Genomic DNA, 26,298 nt, shown 5'->3' on the forward strand with positions numbered 1-26,298 from the left:
GAGTTCTAGGAAATGGATTTTAATACATGCCTCTGGTGCATGTTTAGTGACCTCTCTAAAGGATCTGTCACACTATCAGCTGCCACTGCCTTGGCAGTAACAGTTTCACTGGAGCCATAGGACAATGTTCAAGCACTGGAACACCCATTCCCTCACTAAGGTTCCCCAGGCGCAAAGAGAACGGCCTTCTTGCTGCAGGTTGGTTATAGAAGGATGTGGCAGCTGTCATATCATTTATGGATGAATGAGATGGATGTTCACGGTTTGAATTTATTTTCAGGAAATATGTAAAACTGCTATATGATCTTTGAAGATGGAGCGACATTACATTTGATTTTGCATAAAGGCTTTCTACGGCGCTTGTCCTCAAGGCTGTGGTTGAGAGGCAGAATCCTAAATGATGGAGAGGATGGAGAGACACCTACACACGTTCAGAAGACATTTCCTGCCATTGCCCCATGTTGTACTTGACAGAAGCATCAATAAGTTCATTGTTTTGAGGCACTTAGCCTTCAAGTATTTAACAGGCAGGATGAATGTTATTTTCGAGTCCAATATGATGCCGAGAAACTTGTGCTTGGCACTTACAGGTAATCTGCTACCAGAGAGCTCAATAGCAGGGTATGGTACTATTCTTCTTTTATTCAAGAAAAGAATACATGTATTTTTTTGTGGGCTCAACCTAAAACCATTTTCTTCAGCCCATTTTGCCACATTATTTAAAGGGCTCCTCACCAAGTCTGGCCATCTTTAGCTGACAAGCGCAGAGCATACAATGTGTGCCAACGATAGTGTTTGCCAAGTATTACATCGCTATGCGCCGCGGAAAGGTCAGAAATTTCAATCCGAACGCCATTTTCCTTTTCCCTCGCGGCAACCTCGCTCCAAGCCGCACAGTGATGTACATGTGTTCCTGCGCCTTCGTACTCAAGTTCGCAGTGTGACATCAATCATCGAGACATGAGACTTCGAGAATTATTCAAGACATCTGTTAACTGTAAGATCTGTTGCTTGAAGTTTAGAGAAATAATAAAACACACAAACGGAATGTCTGCGTGTTTGTTGTTTTACTTTGCACCAAAGCAAGAGAGATGTACTTCCGCTTCGTCTGCTTGTTCCCACGGTCGTGCAGTCACGCGCACGGATACTGAAACTATGAGATTTTCTATCGTGTTCCAGAACATATCATGCTCTGTGATCTGCTTGTGTCTGCCTTAGTATTCGTGTCGCAATGTCTTACATAGCTAGTCAGGTGTCCTCGTGCACAACACGCAAAATCTTGCACTGGGCGAAGCGTGACAATCACAACAGCTCACGCGTGATGTCGTCAATCGAATTGCACAGCACCGAAAAAAAAAAGGTGAGGATAAAAAAAATGAAGGCAGAGCCCAATGCCAGAAACCTATTTTACGCATTGATCTTGGATGACATCTGTCTGAAATGCTCCCCATGTACATGAATGATGCAAAAGCCTAGTGGGAAAGCACGATGACCACTGCAGTGGATGAGCATTTTTTTTCATGCACAAGAAATCTTGACTGAGACAATGAGACAAAAATCTCATTACCAAGTTCTAAAATTTTGCAAACTTTAAAAACATGTGGTGTAGAGAATATAGTTTTCTACATTTAAACCCTTTTACTCCACAAATGACCTCCTCACACCATTCCTTTCAGCCCACGTTGCAAATGATAAATTAGTCAACCTTTATTAGCCTCATAACAGCTTCTAAATAACCCTGTATTATGATAATCTTCCAGCTGCCTGTGCAATACTGTAATGGAGTCCAGCCACCGTGAAGTTTGTTGCTTGATAAAGAAAATCAGGATATGTACGCCGTTGACCATGATAATTACCTAAACCATTGAACAGTGAAGTGGATCAACATTCCTAAGCTACATCGAATGCATTTATTATTAACAGAGTATAGCAACACATTTCTGCAGTACATTTCCGCACTCGCTCCGCGTGAGCGAGTGCGATCGCCACTGCTAATATTTCAGCCGAGGTTGGGGATCCCGCCGTGGCCGACGCGGTAATTTGCTGTTGGCTGATAGCGTTCACGACTGCCAGGGCGTACCTCCTTTGGTAGCGATGCCCAGTCGCCTCTGCATACAGAGCTGCGTCCGTGTAGTACGTGTTGTACCTATGGTTATTAGAGTAGGCTGATTGAATGTGTTGTGCGCGTGCTTTGCGCCTTTCTTTGTTGTACTCGGGATGCATATTCTTTGGAATTGGGGCTACTGTAATTTTGGATCTCATCGAAGGAGGGAGAGGTACGGCCTGCTCTGCGAGATAAATGGGGTAAGCTGGGATATTGAGTCTAGCCAATATTGCCCTACCAGTTTTTGTGAAGCTGAGGCGCTCCCTCAGTGGCATCAGGGTGGCCTGCCTCAGTTCGTCAAAAGTATTGTGCACTCCCAAAGCTAACATGCGCTCCGTTGAAGTACATTTAGGCAGGCCCAGAGCAGCTTTGAAAGCAGTTCGGATTATTGTGTTAGCCTGCTTTTCCTCCTCCCTGTTTAGGATTTGGTATGGTAAGCTATACGTTATTCGACTAACCACTAAGGCCTGTACGAGCCTTAGGGTATCGTCTTCTCACATTCCCGCTTTTCGATACGTCACGCGACGTATCATTTGGGCTATGTTGTTGGCTGTGGATTTGAAGGTCTTGAGTGTCTGTAGTGCTCTCCCGTCGCTCTGAAGCCACAAGCCCAGGACCCGCATCATGGGTACCTCTCGGAATGATTGGTCCTCAACTACGATGTTAATCGATCCTCTAAAGAAACTTCCAAACAATCCTCTAACTTTTTCACATGTTGTGGGGCGAATATTATATTAAACAGATACAGAATAAAAATCTGAGAATATTGCGAAAGCACCACTACTGCATTCCTAAGACACGTTTGCTCTTGTACATAGTCATTATTCGGTTTATTTTTGAGCGGATGGCTTTATTTTTGACGCTCTTTGAGCGGCCACCAGGTCACATGCAACGCGCTCCCAAAAACAAGCCGGCGGATTTGACGTCGCATCTACCTTCAGCAGCGACAAGGAGAACCGACCGGCAGCGCGCTGTTTTGTTTTCCACACGTTGCGCCGTGCACAATGCTAAGTTCTAGCGAGAGTGATGGCATGAGCGGAGGTTATGACTCAGACTTCGATGAGTGGCCTACTGAATGTTTGGCAACGAGCAGAACGAATGGCATTCCAGTGACACTCCATCAGAGTGGAGACAATCATGGCGTCTACTACAGCGTTGGCCTTGCGAATCGCGGACACCGTAGTAGACGCCTTTGGTGGAAGCCGTAGGGCCGCATTGCTGGTGCTCATGTGTCTTGTGTGCGGTTTACATTACTCTACTGGCCTTCCCCCAGCTCCGCTGGTCTCTCGTGTCTGCGATAGCAGAGCCAAGCATATTCGCCTTCTCTTTTCAAACACACCTCAGACGTCTTGTTGCTTGCGCTGTCTCGAGAAAACAGATGGCAGAGCATCAGGCTTGAGGCGCTGCCTTTTCAATGACACCCCAAGGCTTTGCAATCACTCGCAATGGATGGGAAGCAGTGAGGCAGGTAAGTGTGACGCGATACCCAGTTTTGCCGGAGCCTTCAGAGAACGCCACTAGGTGCACCGATTTGAGAAACAGTCATTAAAATAATTACTTTTCACTCATTCCCGCTCAGAAAGAGTTATTTTGATCACTCTCGGTGAGATAGCTGTCATTGGAGCCATCAATTTCGGCAACAAATTTTTTATTCTGCATCCCTTTACATTCAGTTTGCCTTAATTCTATTTGAAAGGTGTTAAAGATCTGGAGTAAAAGGGTTAACATGTAAAAAACTGTTCTCAATACCACATATTTTTAAAGCTTGCAACATTTTGCGACTCGATAACCGAGTTTTTTGCACTTGATCTCGGTTTTCTGGTGTAGGAAAAGTAGTCGCAGTTCTGCAGTGTGGAAGGATTTTTATGCCCAATATAAAAATTTAAGTAAAAGTGATAGATATTCGGGACCTGTTTTGCGACTGTCCTCATCTGAACATGCCCAGCTGGCTCATATACTGCAGTGGTGTCATCGTGCTTTCCCACTAGGCTAGTGCATCATTCATGTACACGGGGAGCATTTCAGACAGCAGATGTAATCGGACATCAATGCCAGAAATAGGTTCCCCCGACTAGCCTTAAAATATTGCTGTACGCGTTCTCATGTGCTCGCTACTTCAACATACCGTAGTAGGAATACGCATGCAGAAGCCCTGAAAACTCAGTTCATTTCATGGCTAAAAAGAAGCAAAAAAGAGACAATCCGAGTCACTGTTCTTAATGGCAACAAAAAGAATGACTTCAGAATTCGATATTAGTGATTTTTATTCTATTATTAGAATGACACAGATCGTAGGGAGGACCATACACAGATCTAAAAATAGGCTCAATTTTCTGACTTAAAATAATATGTTTCTGCAGTACAGGATTTGCCAGCCCTGGATGGGTACTCTAAAATTTTCACAGAAATCAGCTTTGTTCATGTATTTTAAGACATATCTAAAATGTATCAATTTTCGCTATTTGTGCAATTTTGGTATTTTTGGGATTTTACAATCAAATAAGTACACTTGGCGTAGCTGCATACTTTTTTTTTTACTTTGCGAGAAACCTTTTAAAAATTTGTCAGAAGTAGTTTCAGCTTCATCACCATAGCTAAAGTCGTTCAAGAAAACCCCGATTCGGGGCCAGTCAGAGCCAGTTGCTCAAAAACCAAAGTTTGGAAACTTTTGTAGAACATGCTGTGTGTGTCATAAATTTAACTTCCCGTAGGCAAACAGTACTAGTGGTGTAGATTTATGACGAAAACTGTGACAGAATACTCGCAGCACACGCTGCTTCGATAGCTCTCGCTTGGGGCCGACTGCCAAGCAAGCCAGTGGAGAGTTTGGAGAGGCTTCACGTGCTCGCTCCTAGAGAACAGGAAGTCAATGACACGACGTGCCACCCCGACGCAGAGCCAGTGAAGGCGGAGCTTAGCCCCGATCACTCGGCGAACGAGTTGAGGGGAAAATGCATGTCTATGGAGGAGGGTAACTTGTAATCGTCCATAGCTCTCTTAATACGAGACACTTCACCCAAATTGTGGTGCGAATGATTAACTTTAACTGTACGCTACGCGTCTACAAAATTTGTCTGAACTGTTTCAGGGGCCCTTTAACACAGAAGAAGGCTGAATAAGCCAGAAAAGAAAAAAAAACAAAAAACAGTTGGCCTTGAAGTTCCCCTACCAGCTCCCTGCGATGTCACAACATTTTTTTTGACAGTGTTTGCTCTGGCCTAGCGAATTTTTCATCAGGAAAGACGCTGCATTCTAAATGAGCCAAAGACTGAACTTGGTTAGATTCTGAAGCTTTGAATTCTGTGATGTCAAACTGTACAATGGTCCTGGGCATAGGTGCTGCCTGCGGGGGGGGGAGGGTCTCCGGGGCTCGAGCCCCCTCGGAAGTGACTACTGATGCAGTCAATCACAAGCGTCTTTCGCTTTTTTTAACGCGACAGCGTTAAGGAGCTCGTGTCGCAGAAAAGCCGGTGTCGTCGGTGTCGGTGTCGTCGGCGTTGGCCGTGAGCGATAAATCCCAGCAGGCACTTCATGAATAAAAAACAACTTGCAAGATGGGCTGGGTGGGAATCGAACCAGGGTCTCCGGAGTGCGAGACGGATGCGCTACCACTGAGCCATGAGCTCGATGCTTCAAAGCGGTACAAAAGCGTCTCTAGTGAATGCGGTGTTGCCTTAGAAACGAGCTGTTTCTAAGACTCAGGCGTCCGTCGCTTGCTCAGGCGCACATTTCGTTGCCGCGCCGAACGCGGCACTGCTCGACGCTCACCGCATCCGATGCCGGGCGCGTAGTCGCTGTGCCTTAGCCCACTGTCTTACACCCCTTGGCGGATCGACGGGAACGCTGTCGCATTCCACTCTTGAAGGCGAAGCTTAAGCGTCCTCCAATTTTTTTTTCATGCATTCGCATGGGGTTGCGCCGGAGAAGTTTTCAACGTACAGGCAACAGACGGACAGACGGATGAATCGGCTAGCCATACACAGGTTCGCTGTAAAACATTGTGATCGAGCTCGTGCCTTATCTGCCATGCCTCGGCCGAAGTAACACGTCGCGCTTGGTATTAATAGTTGGAAACAATTTGTGATAGCTGTTGTATTAGCGAAAATAAAATGCACGGATGCTTTTTTTTTTTCTGCCACAAAACCTATCACCACAAAAGCGAATTGACAACATCAGTGCAAATGTTTAAAGGTGCATTTTGTTTCGTTTCAGTCACCATGTCTTTCTCTAATGATCAGAAAGTAAGAACGATTCTTGCCTTGGGAGCTGCAAATAACAAAAGGAAAGCCACAAATATATATAAATCATGGAAGTATGGCGTTTGACCAAACATGTCGACTATCATCAGAAATCGTGAAAACCTGAGGCAAACGGGCGACTTCAAGAAACAGCGGCGTAGGACTCCATCTTTGAGTCCTAGCCTATGCACGGATTTTCTAGCATTTATGGTCTCAAACCCTCACGCTCGTGTGCAGGGATGTGGCCGCCCAGGTACCAATTTCCAAGTCATCAGATTGGAGGATTATAAACAAAGGCCTTTCAGCCGTACCACCCTAACCAGCACCAATGCTTGGAAGATAAGTGGACCAGTAGAATCGTTTAGGATAGGATAGGAATAAACTTTATTTGTCCAACAGTCATTGATGTTCGTGCCTGGGGCTAGGCTGCCAGGGGTCCATCGCCCGAGGAAATTCTTCCGAGATCCTCGGCAACGGCCCTGGCCCGCTGGACGGCCCACTCCTGGTCTTCAGGTGCATCACTGAGGAGGGCGGCTTGCCATCTCTCAGAGAGGCGCCCTGCTTCAGAGAGTCCTGTTGTCTTCCCCCATCCTCCTGGTCATTCTTCCTCATGGCGTTGGCATTCCCAAAGCACATGGGCCATATCGGCCCATTCGTGCTCGCACCACGTCTATATTTCTTGAATTGGTTCCTCACAAAACCGATGAGTTGCTGAACTTTTAGAGCAACCTCGTGTGTACAGATGAAGCTAATTTTCACACAAATGCACACATAAATTTGCATAATCAACACTATTGGAGTGGCTACAATGCAAACTGGGTAAAGTGCAATCGGCACCAGTAGCAGTGGCCGTTCAATGTGGCGTGCGGAATTTACGCCGTTGCCATAGTCAGTCCCATCTTCTTCGATCACACATTGACCGGACAGCATTACGTGGATGAAATCCTTGAAGGAGTGGTGGATGAGTTTCTCAGCGAAGTCCCGCTGTCAAGTCTTCCACTTCTGTGGTATCAGCAAGAAGGAGCATCAGCACACAGCAACAGCCGAGCACGAAACTGGCTGGATGCGATTTTTCATGCGCAATAGATTGGAAGCTATTAGGGTAGAGAATTGTACGAGCTGGTCGTGGTTCATAATGGCAGTTATAGTGCTCTTTACTTGTCTCTGCCCTTCTTTTCCTACTCTCACGCACTACCCAAACACCACCGTTACAAAGATTGGAAGGCACGGGCCTGTAAATTGGCCAGCTAGGTCACCTGATCTCCCTTCGCTCGATTTATTTCTTTGGGCTTATGTGAAGGATCATGCTTACATGATCGTGACGGATGTCAGATTAGCTCAAGACAAAGATAATGGATGTCTGCCGCAGAATTCGAGTGTCAGTCATCAAGAAAGCCACTGAAGATGTGAAGAAGTGAACTCAGACTGCACAGCTGCAGAAGGAAACCTATTTGAACACGTCTTCTAGGCAGCAGCTGCATGGTGTTCAAAGGCGCTTGCGAATTCATAGATAAGGGCACACTGAAATCTGATGTATTTTGCTGGTTTTGTGTGCGTGTGCGTGCGTGCGTGCGTGTGCGTGCGTGCGTGCCCGCGCGTGCGCGTGTGCAGGTGTCCCGATTTCCAATTCAGCTTATTTAGAAGTGGTTATTTACTGTCTTGAACACATTGGTTTTGCCTTTCTTCAACACGTGGGCCGCTTCCCGGGTTGTTTATTTCACCTTAATTTTATGTTATGAACCTGTTTCTGCAGCACGTATGCTCTCATGAAAACTAAAACCGTCACTTTCATTTGGCTTTGGTCTTAAGCAAGTTTCCAGTGTGAAATATATCTGTGCACGCACTTTGTTGATGCGGTGCGAGCAAAGCCAGGATTTTGAAACATGCAATGCCTATTACATTGCTTTTCGCGTTTCTTGAGTGGTCAGATCGGCGCTTTGGCTGCATTATTAAGGGGCTGTTATCAATGTGATCAGTCGGCCTTAAGAGGCAGATAAGAAGTGTGCCGTAGAGAGGAAAGAATAGCTGCAAAGCCGCGAAACCTGCTGTTGGTGTTCCTTCTGTACCATTATCAAGGTGATGAGCTGTCTCTTTGGGCTTGCAAAAGGCATTGCAGTTGCTTTCAATGAGCTTATTTGAAAGCGCTGCTTTATGATGCTGGTGGGAGCGTATTCATGTGGATTTTTCATATTTCGTGAGGTTTGTTTCCAGTCGGAAAAAAATTGCACGCAATTAGTACATCGCTGAAAACACAGCAGTTAGATGTCATTTGGGGGTGCCTGGGGGTGCCTACATATGCCTCATTGACACTTTGATGATTAGGACAGTACTTCTAGAATTAGATAACTGCAGCTATCGAATTAAATTTCAGGAACAAAAGAATTACTTGCTGCTACTCCACTGTACTGGAAACAATATGCACTAGTTTTTATGGGTTTTCTTCAAGTAATGCAACTGCTCTTCTTTTAAGTCTTGGTGCATGATATTTGGGGTACCCTGTATAATTCACTCGGTAACTGAAATGATGCCAAGCTGGCCAGATTCCCTTGAAATCATAATCAACAGCAGTCATGCACAGCAGCGCTTATACTTGGACTCACAGAAAAAGAAAGACAGAGACTGCAGTTTCACCGGAAAGCCGAAGCAGTATTAGTGATAGCGAAGTATACGACAATTACACTAAGGAAGATTACACCATCGAGAGACGTCAGATTCTTGGTGGCGGGAGAGGACTCGGGCTGTGAAATTGAACTGTCTCCTGCTATGACGTCTCGTAAATTATCATACAAGGCCGTCATTCAGTGAAGAATTCTTCGAGGTCACACGAAGTTTCTTCAAGTGCAAGAAATATATATATATTGTAGTGAAGAGGAATGCCTGGCACTGCAGACACATCGCCAGCCATCCGGGAGGCGCGAGCTCGAGATTGCCTGAGCTGCTCTGGTTGAGACACGCTGCCTGTTGCTCTCGTACGGTATTCATATTAGATTCTGGTGGAGGTGCTGTGGTTTTCCCCCAACCTGTGCGCGTAGAATGCCTAGGAAGTCCTAAGCCCGCCGGTACACTTGAGGTTGCTTCACTGGAAGCATGGGATGTACCAAGTGATCCATCTGACGATCGTTCAGCGTCTTCCACTGCAGAGGGTTGATTACTCTCTGTGACTTGGTTGTCTCCAGGTCGAGTTGCGTAGAATTCTTGCTTTACTTCATCCGCTGCGAGTCGTGACCGCACTTGGTCTACGTGACGGCACTGCACCCCTCCTGTGGTGTCCACCATGACCATACGCCAACCTCTTGTTGCATCACTGTGCCGGGTAACCATCTCTGGCGAGCCTGATTGTACTGCCGTGACCAAACAGGCGCTCCCGGTGAAAAGACTTGTGGCAACGGTGCCAGGGGTCTGCTCACTGTGGAATCCCATGCCACTTCTTCCTCTGGAAAATGTGCACTTAGGCGGGTCCTGGGTTGAAAACCCAGCAACATCTCCGCGGGCGACTTGCCATCTCGAGTCGGTGTTGACCTGCAGCGTAGCAAGAACTTGGAAATATGACTGAGCAGACTTCCATCCTTATTTTTTTTAATACCTTCCTTAATGGTGCGCACTGCACGCTCCACCAATCCGTTTGACTGCGGATAGTATGGAGCGGAGGTGACATGACAGAGATGGTTATTTTTGAAAAACCTTTCAGTCACTGAACTGCTAAATTGTGGCCTATTGTCGGAAACGACTGTATGGGGCCGACCAAAACGCGCGAAGATCCCTCGCAGTACTTCGACTGTAGTTTCTGCACTTGCTGTTTTAAGAGGTACTGCCTCTATCCATTTCGTTTCCGCATCTACCACCACCAAGATCATGTGACCTTCCACTGGCCCTGCATAGTCGATATGCAAGCGAGACCAACGTTTGTTGGTTTTCGGCCAGCTTGAAGGGACCTGTACCACTGGCATGGGCCAACATTGCACGCATTGCTGACAGCTTTGTACCAGCTTGTCTATGTCGTGGTCCAATCCGGGGTACCAAAACATTGTACATCGTGTCGTGAAGTTCTCTCAGAATAAGTGCCCGCACGGTCTCCGGCAAAACTACGCGATGACCCCAGTATATTAGTCCTTTACTCAGAGTGAGTTCGTATCTGCGGGTGAAGAACGGCTGAAGGCACTGTTGCTCCGGTACCAGCTGGTTTGGCCAACCACAAAGGATCCACGTCTTCACCTGTCGGAGGAGCATGTCCTCGCTCCGTGCTGTCTGCCAACTGCTCTGCGCTAAGAGAAAAATCTGTCAAAGCTTGCGCATGTAGTACATATTCGATGGAATCATCTTCACCAGCGTGCCCTTGCTCCGGCAGCGGCAAGCGGCTCAAAGCATCGGCATTCGCGTGTAGTGGTCCTTTCCGGAATTCTATGTCATACTGATACACCGATAAAAGGAGCGCCCAACGCTGTATCCTGGCCGCCGCCATCTGCGGAATTGGTTTCTCAGGATGGAACAGCCCTGTCAACAGCTTGTGGTCCGTTATCAGACAAAATCTATTGCCGAAAAGATAGTCTCTGAACCTTGTCACACCGAAAACTAGGGCAAGTGCTTCCTTTTAAAGTTGCGAGTAATTTCGCTCCGCCGGCGTTAAGGTTCTAGAGCAAAAAGCTATTGGATAGTCTTCGCCGTTGATGCGGTGGGACAGCACTGCGCCCAAGCCGACCAATGAGGCATCGCATTCCAGTCGAAGGGGTTTTCGCGGGTCATAGTGGACCAGAAATTTAGCCTTGCCTAAGGCACTCTTTGCTTCTCTAAATGCGCTGTCCTGGGACGGCCCCCACTGCCACAACACCCCCTTTGCCAGCAAGCGATATGAGGGAGCCAGCGTTGTTGACAAGTTGGGCAAGAATTTAGCATAATAAGTAACCAAGCCCAAGAACGATTCCAGCTGGCTTACCGATGTTGGCTTCGGCGCGGCCAATACCGCCTCGAGGTTATCTTGCAGACGATGAAGACCTTTGGCATCGATGCGGTGCCCCAGAAATTACACTTGTGCTTCCCTAAACCGGCACTTGGCTTTGTTCAACTTCTGGTTGTGTTCACGAAGCCGCCGAAACACCTGCCGCAGTACCGATGTGTTGTTTTCCTTTTCCGCCACAATGATGTCATCGAGGTACACTTGAACATTCGGCAAACTTTGCAAAATTGATTCCATGCGTCGCTGGAACAAGGCGGGGGCTGAAGCAATCCCAAATGCTAGGCTATTGTAGCAGTAAAGGCCCCGGTGTGTGTTGAGTACCGCAGTCTTTCTAGCTTCATCGTCCAGTGGCAGCTGATTGTACGCGTTGCGTAGGTCCAGAGTGCTGAAGACTTTGCCTCCCGAAAGCACCGCAAATATGTCTTCAACTTTGGGCAGGGGATACTGTTCCAAGTGAGACACCGGGTTGACTGTTAACTTGAAGTCACCGCACAGTTGTATATCGCCGTTCTTTTTTGCTACCGGAACCACCGGTGTTGCCCTATCTGAAATGCTTATCGGCGAAAGCACTCCGTCTTGCACAAGACGGTCGAGTTCGGCTGAAACTTTGGAGCGCATGGCATAAGGCATTGTACGTGCCTTGCAGAAACATGGGCGGGCTCCTTCTTTGAGGTGTAATTGCACAGGGGGGCCCTTGCAACAGCCAAGCTTGTTCTCGAAAAGATCTGAAAATTCATCAAGCAGCGGCATCATCTTGTTATCACGAAGAACATTTACACTTGAGGTGGTTCTAGTGTCCCATAAGGGCACACCCGCCTTACGGTAGGCCTCTATCATGTTCCGGCCGCAGAGCAGTGGTCCGTTACATGCCACCACGATTAGCGTGCTGGTCACAACAGTCGATCCAGACTGAACCCTCATGGTTACCTCGCCGACAACTGGCAATGGCCCGAGAAAGCATGTTAAGCGGAGAGACGTTTTTTCCAGTGCCGGCCACCATTTGCGATGTTTCTTAAATATGTTCTTCGGTATGACGCTGACTGGAGAACCCATGTCTAGAATCCTTCGCAATTTCCGGCCCTGCCATGTCAACTCTTCCTCAAGAGGCTTCAACGTAGCTCTGTCGGCGGAGCTGTGAGCGACAAGAGCAAGCAACATTTCTTCTTCACTCTCACCTTCCATTTCCTCGACGGCAAAGGCACCACATTCTCGAGGGCGGCCACTGCTGCAAACCTTCGCCAGATGACCTTTCCTGCCACAATGGTGGCACTTGGTGTTTCGATGACGGCACATGTGTGTTGCGTGGGGGCCGCCGCAACGCTCACGTGAATGGTTGTTCTTTGAAGTGTTCCACTTCGTCCAGGGTCGTCGTCCTCGCTGCGAATGTACAACATTGATGCTGGTTCTCGTAGTCACTGGGTCTGCTCCTCGCATGTCACGAACGTCGCCTAGCGCCTTCTCTGAAGCTATGGCAAATTCTTTTGCTTCCTCAAAAGTTAGCTTCTTCCGCGTTAATAGGCAGCGTCGTGCGTCGTCGTCCCTGATTCCACATACTATGCGGTCTCGCAGCATACGGTGCAGCGAGTTGCCGAAGTTGCGACTTTCCGCCAGTCTCCGAAGGTCGGCAATGTATTCCCCAACGCTCTCTCCGTCCCTTTGTTTGCGCATGAAGAACGAGAAACTCGCCGCTATTTCATTAACTTGAGGATTGTAATGTTCCTCGAGGTATTCAACGACTACATCGTAAGTCTGGCTGTTAACCGACTCGGGTGGAAGGCGTCCTTGCAACATGCGTACGACATTATCACTCAATGAAGACACCAGCAGAGCTCGGTGTTTGGCCGTGTCGGTAATTCCATTGCCCTCAAAATAAGCTTCCAGCCGTATCCTGTACATGCTCCAACTGCTCACCGTCTGGTCGAAAACCGGCGGGCGAGATGCCATCGTTCGATCCTGTCAGTCGCTGACCATGCTCACATGAAATCCCACCTTCGTTGCCACTGCTGTAGCGCGGGTAACAACAACAGATGCAGTAAAGCAATGGAATGGTTTATTGAAGATAGCGTGGCTGCTTTTATTCCGTATGAATCAGTAGGTGCATGCGCACTTCGTGATGCGATAGGCGGGCTTGCGATGACACGATATGGCACCTATGAGAAAGACGAAGAGTGGCTGGAATCGTATGAACGCGCCAGCAACACCAACAAATGGGACGATCCCTTCAAGCTCGGCAACGCGATCTTCTATTTATCAGGCGTCGCCAAGCTGTGGTTCAAAAACCACGAAGCCGATCTCCGCAAGTGGGCTAGCTTCAAAACCGGCATCGCAGAAGTTTTTGGTCGCACTGGCGTGCACAAACTTCGCGCTGAACAAAGCCTACGAAGCCGATCCCAGCAAACTGGTGAAACGTTCACCAGCTACATAGAGGACACCGTCGACCTCTGCCGGCGTGTCAACCCGACAATGGCGGAGGCGGACAAGGTACGTCACATCATGAAGGGCATTTCCGACAATGCCTTTCATATGCTGCTGTCCAAAAACCCAGGCACTGTTTCTGAGGTCATTGAGCTTTGCCAGAGTTTCGACGAGCTCTGAAGACAGCGCCTGCTCACGCGGCGCCCCTGTGTTCAACGAAACCCTCGCGAGCATGACTGCGGCTCCCGAGATGGACTCCCTGCTTTGCCAAATAAAACAGTCTGTGCTGAGGTCGCTCGTCAGCTTTCGTTGCTGTCCTCAGCCACACCACCACCTTCACCGGCCAACCTTCGCCAGGTCATCCAGGAGCAAGTGTGCACAGCTCTCCCTTCTGCCTGCAAGACTCCGCCGGTGCCGACTCCCGTTGCTTTTCCTGAGGTGACTGCACCTCTCAGCTATGCCGAGGCTCTCGCGTGGCCACCACCTCCGACCATTGCGCCATCCCCATCAGTCGTGCCACTGCGTCCAGCTCCTCACTTCGTTGAGCCGCGGTACCCACACAGCAGTGGACAATGGCGCACTCCTGACAACCGGCCAATATGTTTTGCCTGTGGTCTACCTGGTCACGTTGCACGATTTTTTCATCGCCCCGTAACGTCCTACCGCCATAGCTTCGATGCCGCAACATACGTTTCCCCATACCCGTCATGCTCCATGTCTCAGAACCCTGGCCAGATGTCTTCCTACTCGGACCACCGCCCTCTTGTTGACCGCCGTTCGCCATCACCTTAACGCTGCTCGCTTTCACCGATGCGTCGTCGTCCTTCTTCGCCGGAACGGGAAAACTAATCAGCGCAGTTTCAGAGGCAAGAACTGCATAACCCACGAACAGACCAAGACCCTTCTCGAACTAATGTTATTGGCGTATATGTAGATGGCGTCACTGCACTCGCCCTCGTTGACACTGGTGCCGCAGTTTCAGTCATTAGTGCCAAACTTTGCCATTCGCTCAGATATGTTCTGACGCTACTGTCCAACGTGTCGCTTCGAACTGCCAGAGCAGACCGCATCACGCCTGCAGCTGCGTGTACTGCTCACGTTGTGATCAGCTGCGTGTACTGCTCACGTTGTGATCAACGGCCTCCTCTACACCGTCGAATTTTTGGTGCTGTGTTTTTGTTCCCATGATCTTATTTTGGGCTGTGACTTCCTTTCCACTAATAAGGCCGTCATCGACTGTTCTCATGCTGAAGTGGAATTTTAAACGCTGAGTAATGCCCCACTCCTTGATGCTTGTGAACCTGAAGATAAAGTATTTGTTGCCGAAGACGTTACAATTCCACCACACTCATCTGCCCTTGCCACAGTGTCATGCAACATTGTTGTTAATACCAGCATACTTTTTACGCCATCTGCAATTTTCCCTCGTCGCAGATGTTCCCTGCTGCCTTTCGCCCTTTGGACGTTCATGCCGGTGTCAGTAGACTGTTCGTCGCCAACCGATTGTCCTGTCCTCCCACTTTGCTTCGTGGGGAGTGCGTTGGCCGTGCCCAGTGTGTCGATCCTGTATGCTGCCATCATTGATATCCCAACTGGTTCCATCACCACTCATGAGGTAGACAGAGTGACCTGTAACCCTGCACAGGAGCCGACTTTGCCCGATGTTTTACATAGCTCCATTGCCGACACGTTCACTGTTTCTCAACGCGCCCAGCTTCTACGCCTTCTCGACAAGTTCCGTTCGTCTTTCGACTGCCAGTATGTTCCCTTGGGCCGCACGTCAACTGTTTGTCATCGCATCGACACGGGTACCAGTGCGCCACTGCGACAAAGACCACATCGTGTATCCGCGACCGAGCGCAGTGTTATCGACAACCAACTAGGAGACATGCTCAAGCGCGGCGTCATTCAGCCTTCGGATAGCCCCTGGGCATCTCCCATTCTTGCTAAGAAGGATGGATCGATTCGATTCTGTGTTGATCACCGTCGTCTTAACAAAATAACTCGTAAGGATGTTTACCCTCTCCCGAGAATTGACGACGCCCTTGACTGTCTCCAAGGCACAGAGTTCTATTCTATCGACTTACGCAGCGACTATTGGCAAGTCCCCATGGCACCCAAAGACCAACCTAAAACGGCCTTTGGAACACCACATGGCCTATATGAATTTCGTGTCATGCCTTTCGGGTTTTACAACATTCCTGCAACATTTGAGCGTATGATGGACAATCTTTTGCGTGGCCTCAAGTGGAAAACATGCCTGTGCTCCTTAGATGATGTGGTTATTTTTTCGCCCGATTTTCCCACACATCTCTGTAGGCTGGAGGAAGTGTTACAGTGCCTAACTGCTGCCGGCCTTCAGCTCAACCTGGAGAAATGCCACTTTGGCGCAAGTCAGCTCACCATCCTTGGCAATGTAGTATCTAAACACGGTATTCTTCCTGACGCCACCAAGCTCCATGCAGTTGCTGATTTTCCCAAACCTTCATCCGTAAGAGAACTTCGCAGATTCCTTGGCCTGTGTTCTTACTTCCGCTGCTTCATTCGGAATTTTGCATCCATCACCGTTCCCTTGAATCAGGTTCTACGGAGCGACTTGAACGACTACATTTGGTCATCCGCTTCTGACGATGCCTTCCAAGAGTTGCGTCGTCTACTGACCTCGCCACCTATACTGCGTCACTTCGACCCGACAGCTCCGACTGAAGTGCACAGCAACGGCAGCGGTGTTGGACTCGGCGCTGTGCTTGCGCAACGCAAATCTGGATTCGACGAATACGCCGTTGCATACGCAAGCCGCACTGTCACCAAAGCCAAGAAAAATTATTCCGTTACGGAAATGGAATGTTTGGCCATAATCTGGGCACTTGGTAAATTTCGACCCTACCTTTATGGCCGCCCCTTCGACATGATTACAGACCACCATGCACTTTGTTGGCTGTCCACGTTTCATTTCATTTCATTTCATTTCATTTATTTTACCCTCAAGGTACATAGTACATTATAGAGGGGAGGGGCTAAGGGAGTACAAAGTAAACATCGGTAAAAGTAACTCAAACAAGAAAATAATTATAACAGCAGTAATAATTGCTAATTGAGTTGACATCCGATGATAATAAACAGAGGTACAAAAGATACAAATACAAATGTGATGTACACAATGGTAAAGAGATTAAAAAAAAACATAATATGTACAGTAGATTTACAAAATGCATTGTTAACTTTTTGATCATGATGCTGATGAAAACTGATGAAAACGCTGCAATAGAGAAAGGTACACACATAGGCAAGACAAATGGTAAGTATATTACAAAAGTTCGTTTTCAAGTGCGTTTCTAAACATAAGTGGATTAATTATACCTGTTAATGAAGGGGATAAGCTGTTCCAGTCTTTGCTAGTCATTGGTAAGAATGAATTTGCGCCCATGATAGTATTGAAATGAGATATGCTAACCTTCTGATTATGATCACGACGAGAAGAAATGAAAGGTGCTGGCCTGATCCAAAGAGTGTGTAAAAAGGTGTTATGATAATAGATTTTGTGAAAAAGACAAATGCGTGAGTGTTTTCGGCGGTCGGATAAGAGAGGAAGGTTTAATAAACATTTCATGTGTGTTACGCTTGCTGTCCGATTGAAGTTATTTAAAATGAAACGGGCTGAACGGTTTTGTATAGCTTCCAGCGTATGTATTAGTGTTGAATGCCAGGGATCCCATATTGATGAAGCATACTCAAGTTGCGAGCGAACGTAAGTGGTATATAGTAATTGTTTTAATGATGATGGCGCACGAGAAAAATTTCGGCGTAGGTACCCTAAAGTGCGGTTAGCTTTGGACACTATGATATCAATATGTGATTTCCAAGACAAATTGTTAGTTATGGTTACTCCTAAATAACGATACGAGGTGACACATTCAAGTGATATATTAGTGAGAGAATAATTTGGAGAACTAGAGTTAGTACGAGAAACCCTCATAGTTTTGCACTTCTTAATGTTAAGTTGCATTTTCCACGTGCTGCACCAATCAGTTATTTTATTTAAGTCGGTTTGTAGGGCTGTTACATCGCAGTTATTGGAAATTTTGCGGTATATCACACAATCGTCTGCAAATAAACATATGTTTGATGAAATATTAATAGGTAAGTCATTAATGTATATAAGAAACAAAAGTGGGCCCAGGACAGATCCTTGAGGGACGCCTGAGCCGACAGGGGCTAGAGAGGAAGTACATTCATTAGCAGAAACAAACTGAACGCGCGATGTAAGGAAGCTACAGATCCACCTAAGTTGCAGGATCCCTCAGGTCGTTGAAGGATCCCTCAGGTCGATTAGCTCGCTGGGCTTTACGATTGCAAGATTTCAATGTGCACGTTGTCTACAGGTCTGGCCGCCGCCACACCGATGCCAACGTGCTTTCCCGTTCGCCCGTGTCAACCGAAAGCGATGCCTGCCTCTCTGCCGTTGACCAAGTACTTTCGTTCCCAGCAGGCTGCAACATGGCTTCGGAGCAACGCAAGGATGCCTTAATTAGTACTCTTATCTGCTTCCTTTCAAACCCATTGACTGTTCCTTCACCTTCTCGAGCTTTCCAGAGTCAAGCATCTCACTTCGAAATTCGGGATGGACTTCTCTATCGCCGGAATTACGTCTCTGACGTCCGCAAGTGGTTGCTGGTCATACCTCGACATCTTCGTGGTGAAATATGTTCTGCCTTCCATACGGACCCGCAGTGTGCACATGGGGGTGTCTTCAAGACGTACACCCGGCTTCACTTCAGGCATCATTGGTGTGGCATGTACACCTGTGTGTGCAAGTACATTCGGTCGTGCCCTCAGTGCCAACGCCGCAAGGTTCCTGCTCAGCATGTCTCTGGTCCACTCCAGCCAATCCCGTGTCCTGCCAGGCCTTTCGATCGCATTGGCATTGACCTGTATGGACCCCTTGCGAGCACGGCTTCCGGGAACCGCTGGATAGTCGTCACCGTCGACCATTTGACACGATACGCAGAAACAGCCGCTCTGCCTGCGGCCACCACTCGTGATATAGCATCCTTCCTCCTGAAAAACTTTATTCTCCATCACGGCGCACCTCGCGAACTTTTCAGCAATAGAGGACGTGTCTTCCTCTCTGAAGTCGTAAACGTGCTCCTTGCTGAATGTCGCATCGTTCATCGCACCACCACTGCCCACCATCCTCAAACTAACGGTCTGACGGAAAGATTTAACCGCACCCTTAGCGACATGCTCTCCAAATACGTCGCCTCTGATCACACTGATTGGGACCTCATTTTGCCATTCATCACATTTGCCTACAATACTGCACCATAGGCGACCACAAACTTCTCCCCATTTTTCCTCTTGTATGGCCGCGAACCTTCCACAACCCTTGACACCATTCTTCCGTACAGACCCGACTCATCCGAATGTACGCCCATCTCTGAAGCTGCCCGCCGCACAGAGGAATGCCGTCAGCTTGCCCGTTCCTTTACAGTCGTCGACCAATGGCAACAAAAGTCTCGACGTGACGGTGATCACCCGCATTGTCATTTTCTTCGGGACTCCCTTGTGTGGCTTTGGGTTCATGTTGTTCCTGCAGGACTCTCATCTAAGCTTTTGTCCAAATATCAAGGACCCTACCGTGTTGTCGCGCAGACATCGCCTGTGAACTATATTGTCGAACTTGTCACACCACTGACGGACCAACGCTGTCGTGGTCGTGAAACCGTCCATGTACAACGCCTGAGGCCGTATTACGACCCCATGATTCTGTGTTCACTATGAGTCGCCAGGATGGCTACTTTTCCTATAAGGGGCAATTGCAGTGAAGAGTAATGCCCGGCGCTGCAGACACATCGCCAGTCGTCCAGGAGGTGCGAGCTCCAGATTGCCTGAGCTGCTCTGGTTGAGACGTGCTGCCTGCTGTTCTCTTGTACCGTATTCATATTAGAAGATATATATATGCACGCACATATATGGGGTCCGGAAAGCTGGTACCCCCCCCTGTGAAAATGAAAACTTTCCGCCTATGGTTTCTGTGCAAAACTAAAAAACAAACTGAAGTTTAGCCTTTACTTTCGCGTATAAATCTCTTATCATGAAACAGTGAAAGCAGAGTTTTGAAAGAACACTTTCAGTGTTTCTCTATAGTGCCCATTAAAGTGCCATTAGTTTATATGCATCACACATTTGGGCATGGCTTGGACCTTTTTCGTCTGCAGCAGATGCACAACAAGATCACCTGTATGGCTCATACTAGCTTCATCCTATACTCCGCCTTTTCTGGAGTTGAATTTTTATAGATATCTCCTCTCGAGATCCTAAACTGCCAGGAATCAAATCTGTGACCTTGTGCTCCACAGCACAATGCCATTCAGTGAGCCACTGCAGTGGATATGCAGGACTGCCAATTTGCTGAATAAAATAACTTCACTGATGGCCTACTTCAATTCGAGAAACACGATCCGATTTCTGGCTACGTACACTTCTTTCTCATTGTTTTCCACATCCACAATGTGTCTGTCACACACAACAAGGCTCGATTGTAGTCTCTACAAAGAAGCCTAATGGTAATCATTTGCCGCATCACATTTGGCTGTGCATACACTTCCCCACTAATTCCATGCAGTGCTGTCCAAGCAACAGCTACATTGGCCTCTGCCACATTTATTTCTGTGCGCACCTTTCTCCTCTTCCCCAAATGGGTAGCACTAATGTATCTCTAAAATTTCCCGTTTACGAGAAAAAAATGTGACGAAACGTCCACTTAATTGGACATTCCTAAGATTGGGAACTATTTCCTAGTCTAAGGTGCCCCCTAAATATGCAGTACACTAAGGGACCTCTTTCAGAGCAACTACAGGCAGACTTGAAGCAGCAATCTCTGAAGATTTGCTTTGCAAAAGTAAGGTACTCACCTATGAGGCATACCCATCACGATACTTTCAATGCCGAGCTCACTTGAGCGGTCAATTATGGTTTTCATGGCAGGGATGAGCACCTCGCAACCTTCCAATCCAAACCTCTTCTCTGAAACCCACTTTTTGGCCAGAAACTCTTCAAATCTGCAATAAAAACCCCACCGAAAGGAGGGCTGGTGTTTAGTGCCTTCTGTAAGTGGCATCACATTCTTGCTTAGGTTCAGTGAGCAAATGCTAAAAAATTTATATTCTGGGATTTTACGTGCCAAAACCACTATATAATTATGAGGCACACTGTAGTGGGGAGACTCCAGATTCATTTTGATCACCTAGGGTTCTTAACGCGCATATAAATTTATGCACATAAGCACTTTTGCATTTCGCCTCCATCAAAATGCGACTGCCATGGCCGCGATCAAACCCGCAACCTCGAGTTCAGCAGAGCAACACCACAGCCACCGCAACATGTCGAACAAATGTTAGCAACAAATGAGCACTTCTTGCGGTACCTTATACATTTAATTACAAAATGCTATTAATCTCAAACCGTGGCATCACCTAGTTTAGCCTGTGTGAGTTAAGTGTTTGCTTCCATTTACAAGAAAACATAACAAAGCACGAACTACTGAACAGGGATCTATGCGCAGCATTTCTGGTTTCCGTGAACACCTTGATCGATGCCTTCGCCCCCTTCCTTTTAACTTGTTTTTCTTTAAATTTATTGAGCAAATTTTGCATACAGCTTCAGTTTATTTAGGCCTTTTCAAATTCTTGCCTGCTTACTTCAGCAACCTTTGCAAAAACGACTGACTGGGAACTGCCACGCAAAATAAATGGTTACGCTGTAGTCAAACCTCGATATAACGAACCTCAATTTAAGGAAACCCACAATGTAACAAACTGTTTTCATTTCCCGATCTTTGTTTCTTTGAAAACCATGCATTTCTTTTCCACAATCTAATAAAGGAATTTCATCACACGGTTTCAATGTAATGTTTTCAGCCATTTCAAGCAAGAGCAACAAGAGAAACAAGAGAAATGTCGGCCGAGGCAGAAGTTATCATTCACACACATTCTTCAGCCTGAAGATATTGAGTGGCAAAAAGTGTCGTTGTGCAAATGGGATAATCAGGTTCGTTGAAGCCTGTACGCCAGAGAGCAGTATTCAAGAAACATTGCTACACCATCTGTCACCTTAGTAAAGAACTAGCAGAGGCTGCGTGACATCAGCAACTCCCTACTCTGTTAAGAAATTGCACTTGTTTGGTGTGAATGATGATGCCCATTTCGTGGTTTTGATTTTATGCTTTTGCTTTATTTCTTGCCTTTTTTGTCACTTGGTTGTTAGCTCCTATCCTTTTCTGTTTACTGAAACTTAAAATACTGTTGTGTGTGCTATGAAAATTGGTTGAAAGACAGTGGTTTGTCCATTTCCTTCTCTTCTTTCTGTCCTGTGCACTGTTACTTTTATGTTAACTTGAACATGTAACAACCAGCTTAAGTTCACATCTTTTGCCATACCATAGCTGTGCAGAGCATTCCTCCCTTCATTACTTACAGCTGCCTGACTACAAGAAAAGGTGACTGCCAAGCACAGAGGAATGCACTTACCTGCTTGGCGAAATAGAGTTTGTCGCATTCTTTAGCGAGGAAAAGTGTGGGGAAAATCTACAGTAATGTGCTAGTGGCATCCACTCAGTGTGTTCTTTTACACTTCTAGCTGTGCTCCTCAAGCCAGACAGAAGATGGTGTTTGTGCAGTGATGGCTTGAATGTGAATACAGTAGAACCTCATTGATACGATCCCATTACGTACGATTTCCTAGCGCCAACGTTTGCGATCAAGAACACAATGACCTAATAGAGTTACGCTTATCTTTTCCAGTTCATACATCCCGGAAAACACGATTTTTTGGCATCGACGTTCAGGACATCACCAAACTGCGATCATATGATATTGCCACGGCCTCGACACAGCTGACAGCAACTCGGTGCGATTCGGTGCCACATGCTAGGCATGTTGGGTGGCTCCCAGAAGAAGAGAACGACGAAGGTGCCAGGACAGCGATATATAAAGAGATCTATAGCGTCGACCGAAGTCTCTTGTGGCTTTGTCTGTGACAATATGCTGTCTGGCCGCTAGATTTTATGTAAACAAGAAAATGCGCGAGGCGCACGATCAGGAACAGTAGCTGGCTCCCACAGCAGCTTCACCACAATACTTGCTCGCCAGTCTCATGCGAAAACAGCAGCGCGCACCGAATTTCTTATTCTGGTAGCTGCAAATCTCCTTCCAGGTCATCGCACACAGCTATCGCCGCCAACCCTATTGAGATAAGCATCTTCACCTATCTGCTTTACAGCACGTGAGGCGTAATCCTGTTAGTAACATACTGCATGCTTTAGTAGGCGATAATCCAAATGCGCCGCCGTTACCTGCTGCAGGCAGCGCAATATGAACTTCACATTTCGCTTCGGCGGCATCTGGCGTCACCCACCAGCTCGATTTTGTTTCGGTTTCCTGTCGCCATTTTAAAACACTGTGCAATAGAAGAACAACAAAATGTGTCTCAGGCCGCTGGAGGCTTACCATCTCGACGCATTGGTGTCTCGTGTTTCATGGTGCTTCATGCCACAACGATACGCACAATGCTTTGCCTGATGTAGGTAGATGTCAAGTACAGGTGAATCTGTCAAACTTTTTAATCACTTCAGATCGTATGTTTTCTTGGTTAGTATGTTTTTCTCATTTTTTTTTTACAGAACATATGAACGAGGTTCTACTGTAGATGCTAATGCCAAGTACGGTTGATGGGGGCCCTGCAGTTCAGGAAGTTCAAATCTGCTGTTGTCAGAACCGTATCACTGAGACTAAAAGCTCCTTCCATTACTCTGACCCCACATATCTAATTGAAGAGAGCTTTAACTGATGTGGAATGATGACATCTTTGGAGGGTTGCTGTGATCCTCTGATGCTGGAGGCACTCTGGATCCAAGTCAGATTTCTTGTGCTAACCAAACAGCCCGCTGCTTTTTGAAGCAGTGAGAGGGAAGGAAGCGCAAGCCGAGGGGAACTGCTGGTAACACAGCCAGTGTCGCCATTAATGGTACTCATCGTCACTGAGAACATAGCGAGAGACCCCATTCACAAGGGTAACCACGGAAAAGGGCGGGGTCATGTGAACGGAATGTGAGCAGACTTCTCAGCTGCTCCAACGGCAATACTGAGAGTGCAGAGTTCAGGAGTCAAGTGATTGGAAATAACTAGGAGGGTGCAAATACTCGAATATATGAATACGAATCGAACTTTAACTTCTCAAATAGTTCGATTCGCGAATCAAATTTTAACTATTCGGTTATCTGAATATTCGATATATTCGGCAAGCCTGGTTGGCGGGTAATGTGCCAAACAAATTTCAGTTCTACTGTTCCATCATGGCCAAGTGTACACACGACTCTAAATACGCAAAGCTTGAATGTCACAGCATGCAGATGTAACTGTGGTAGTGACACAGCCAAACCGTGAAACAACTAAAACAGCCATTTGTTTGCACCGCTCGCACAGGCTGCACCATGTCTCATTTCCTTCACAAGCAAAAGTTGTAGATACACTTGAGAGGAATCGGAGACTGCAATTCGTGAGCACAAAACGAAAGCGCACTATTGCAAACAGCGAAACCGTGCACCACGGCACCATGGCCTGCTGTGTTGGCTGTTGCTTCGCTGCATGGCCGGCGCAAGCGACACTTGCGCCACGTCTCGGCCGCAGAGCCAACAAATTTCTCTCCTTTTGCAAGCGAGATAGAGGTGGCACCAGTTTCTCTTCCAGAGTTTCCCCCACGCGCTTGTGTTGTTGGCCGTTGCCGCCGTTTCACCGGGCGATTCGAAACCACCAAGGCCCTCGCTATCGGAACCAAGCCGACGTGTTCCGCTCGCGAATTTCATTCGAGTTACCTGTCGGAAAACATAGTCCGACGATCCTGCTCTCAGTCAGGGGCAACATGACTGAACGAACGAAAAGTGCCATTTGGAAACATTTCGTAAAGAACTCAGCCCGAGAGGCAAAGTGCAAAAGCTGTGAAACGAAACTTTGAACGCCATCGAGTATGACGACGCCACTTGCGAACCATTTCAAGAACAAGCATTTTTATTTGCACAGCATATTTTTGAGAGACAGCGGGAAGCGAGGAAGACCAGACGGTGCACAGCCGCTCATCAAAAGTACGCTGAAGTTGGGCAAGGAGCTAGTGCAACACAAGAGAACAGCGATAACCACCAGGATTGCCCGAATGCTGGCGCTCGACCTTCAGCATTACATCCGAGTAGAAAATCGAGGTTTCAAAGAGCTGATAAACCACATGGCGCCATTGTACAATATACCAAGCCGCACAATGTTCTCGAGGACAATCATCCCGGAGATGTACAGAGACACAGTCATGGATGTCAAGGGGAGAATGCATGCAGACTTCCAGGAAGGCATAGAGTCGATCTCGTTTAGAAGTGACTTGTGGACGTCGAAGTCTAACCAAAGTTACATCAGCCTCACCTGCCACTACTTAACCTCCAATTTCGAGATGGGAAGCTTTGTATTGGACAATCAGTGTATGACCAAGAGCCACACTGCTTGCAACATCCTGGAGCACCTGCAAGCAATGATGAATAACTGGGAGCTGCCACTGTAGAAAGTGCCAGTCTACGTGGTGACAGACAATGCCCGAAACTTCCGTGCAGCCCTTAGGAGCATTTCTTGCATCCCAATGTATGGGCCATGCACTGCAACTAGCTATAAAAGATGCCAAAGAAGAAACAGCAGGAGTTCCTGCCATTCTCAAGAAGTGTCGCGCAACTGTTGGTCACTATAAACACAGTGCCCAAGCTGCGGCAAGACTGCAGGATTGCCAGCGACGGATGGAGCTCTCAGTTTTAGAACTTATTCAAGACGTGGAAACAAGATGGAACAGTGAGCATGGCATGCTTCCGCGTCTTGTGCAGCTGAAAGAAGCCGTCTGTTTAAAGCTTGCCACCTCTAAGACAACTGTGTCCAACCTGACACTACAGGAGCGGAAAGCAATGGCTGGGCTCATCAAAGCTCTTGAACTAATTGCATCGGCGACCAAAGATCTTAGTGGCCAGAAGTATGCAACTTTGTCGTCAGTAGTACCATTTTTCTATGGAATACAAATGGTCCTGAAAGCCTGCGTTGCAGCCGATGATGACACCTCAGAGTTTGCAAGAACTTGCTGAAAAGCATGAGGACAAGGTTTCCAGGGCAGGACAAGCAAAAGGGGTATGTGTTGGCAACTGCCTGTGACCCAAGGTTTAAGAACCTCTTTTGTGCTCAAACGTTCCAGGAAACAAGGCCCTTGAAGCTTGCAAGAACCGAGTTGCAGAGCTCTCCAGGAGAAGCATCAAGTGACTGTACTGAAGCGTCAACAGGTACGGGCTCACAAAGAGTGTGTCAGCAGTATCGGGACAGCACTGAGAAGCTGGCAGCATCATCACAAAAAAGACACTCCTCCAAGCCAACATCAAGGAGTTTCAGCGGTACCTTCGAGAGCCCACTATCAGTAAGGACCAAGACCCTCTAGCATTCTGGAAAGAAGCAGGCAAGCAATACTTCCCAGGACTGTGCAAGATGGCCATGAAGTACACGGGCATTCCAGCAACGAGTGTA

General features: G+C 47.4%; 1 protein-coding gene across 1 annotated transcript in view; it reads right to left on the minus strand.

The window, feature by feature from the left end:
* Ogdh (oxoglutarate dehydrogenase Nc73EF) overlaps positions 1-26,298 on the minus strand; it is a 281,327-nt gene that overhangs the window by 204,364 nt on the left and 50,665 nt on the right. The window contains exon 6 of the mRNA XM_065438718.1: positions 20,623-20,769. Coding sequence (XP_065294790.1) covers positions 20,623-20,769 — 147 coding nt within the window. The remainder of the gene's footprint in view (positions 1-20,622; positions 20,770-26,298) is intronic.

The sequence above is a fragment of the Dermacentor albipictus genome, unplaced genomic scaffold (assembly GCF_038994185.2).
Source record: "Dermacentor albipictus isolate Rhodes 1998 colony unplaced genomic scaffold, USDA_Dalb.pri_finalv2 scaffold_14, whole genome shotgun sequence".
Classification (NCBI taxonomy): Eukaryota; Metazoa; Arthropoda; class Arachnida; order Ixodida; family Ixodidae; genus Dermacentor; species Dermacentor albipictus.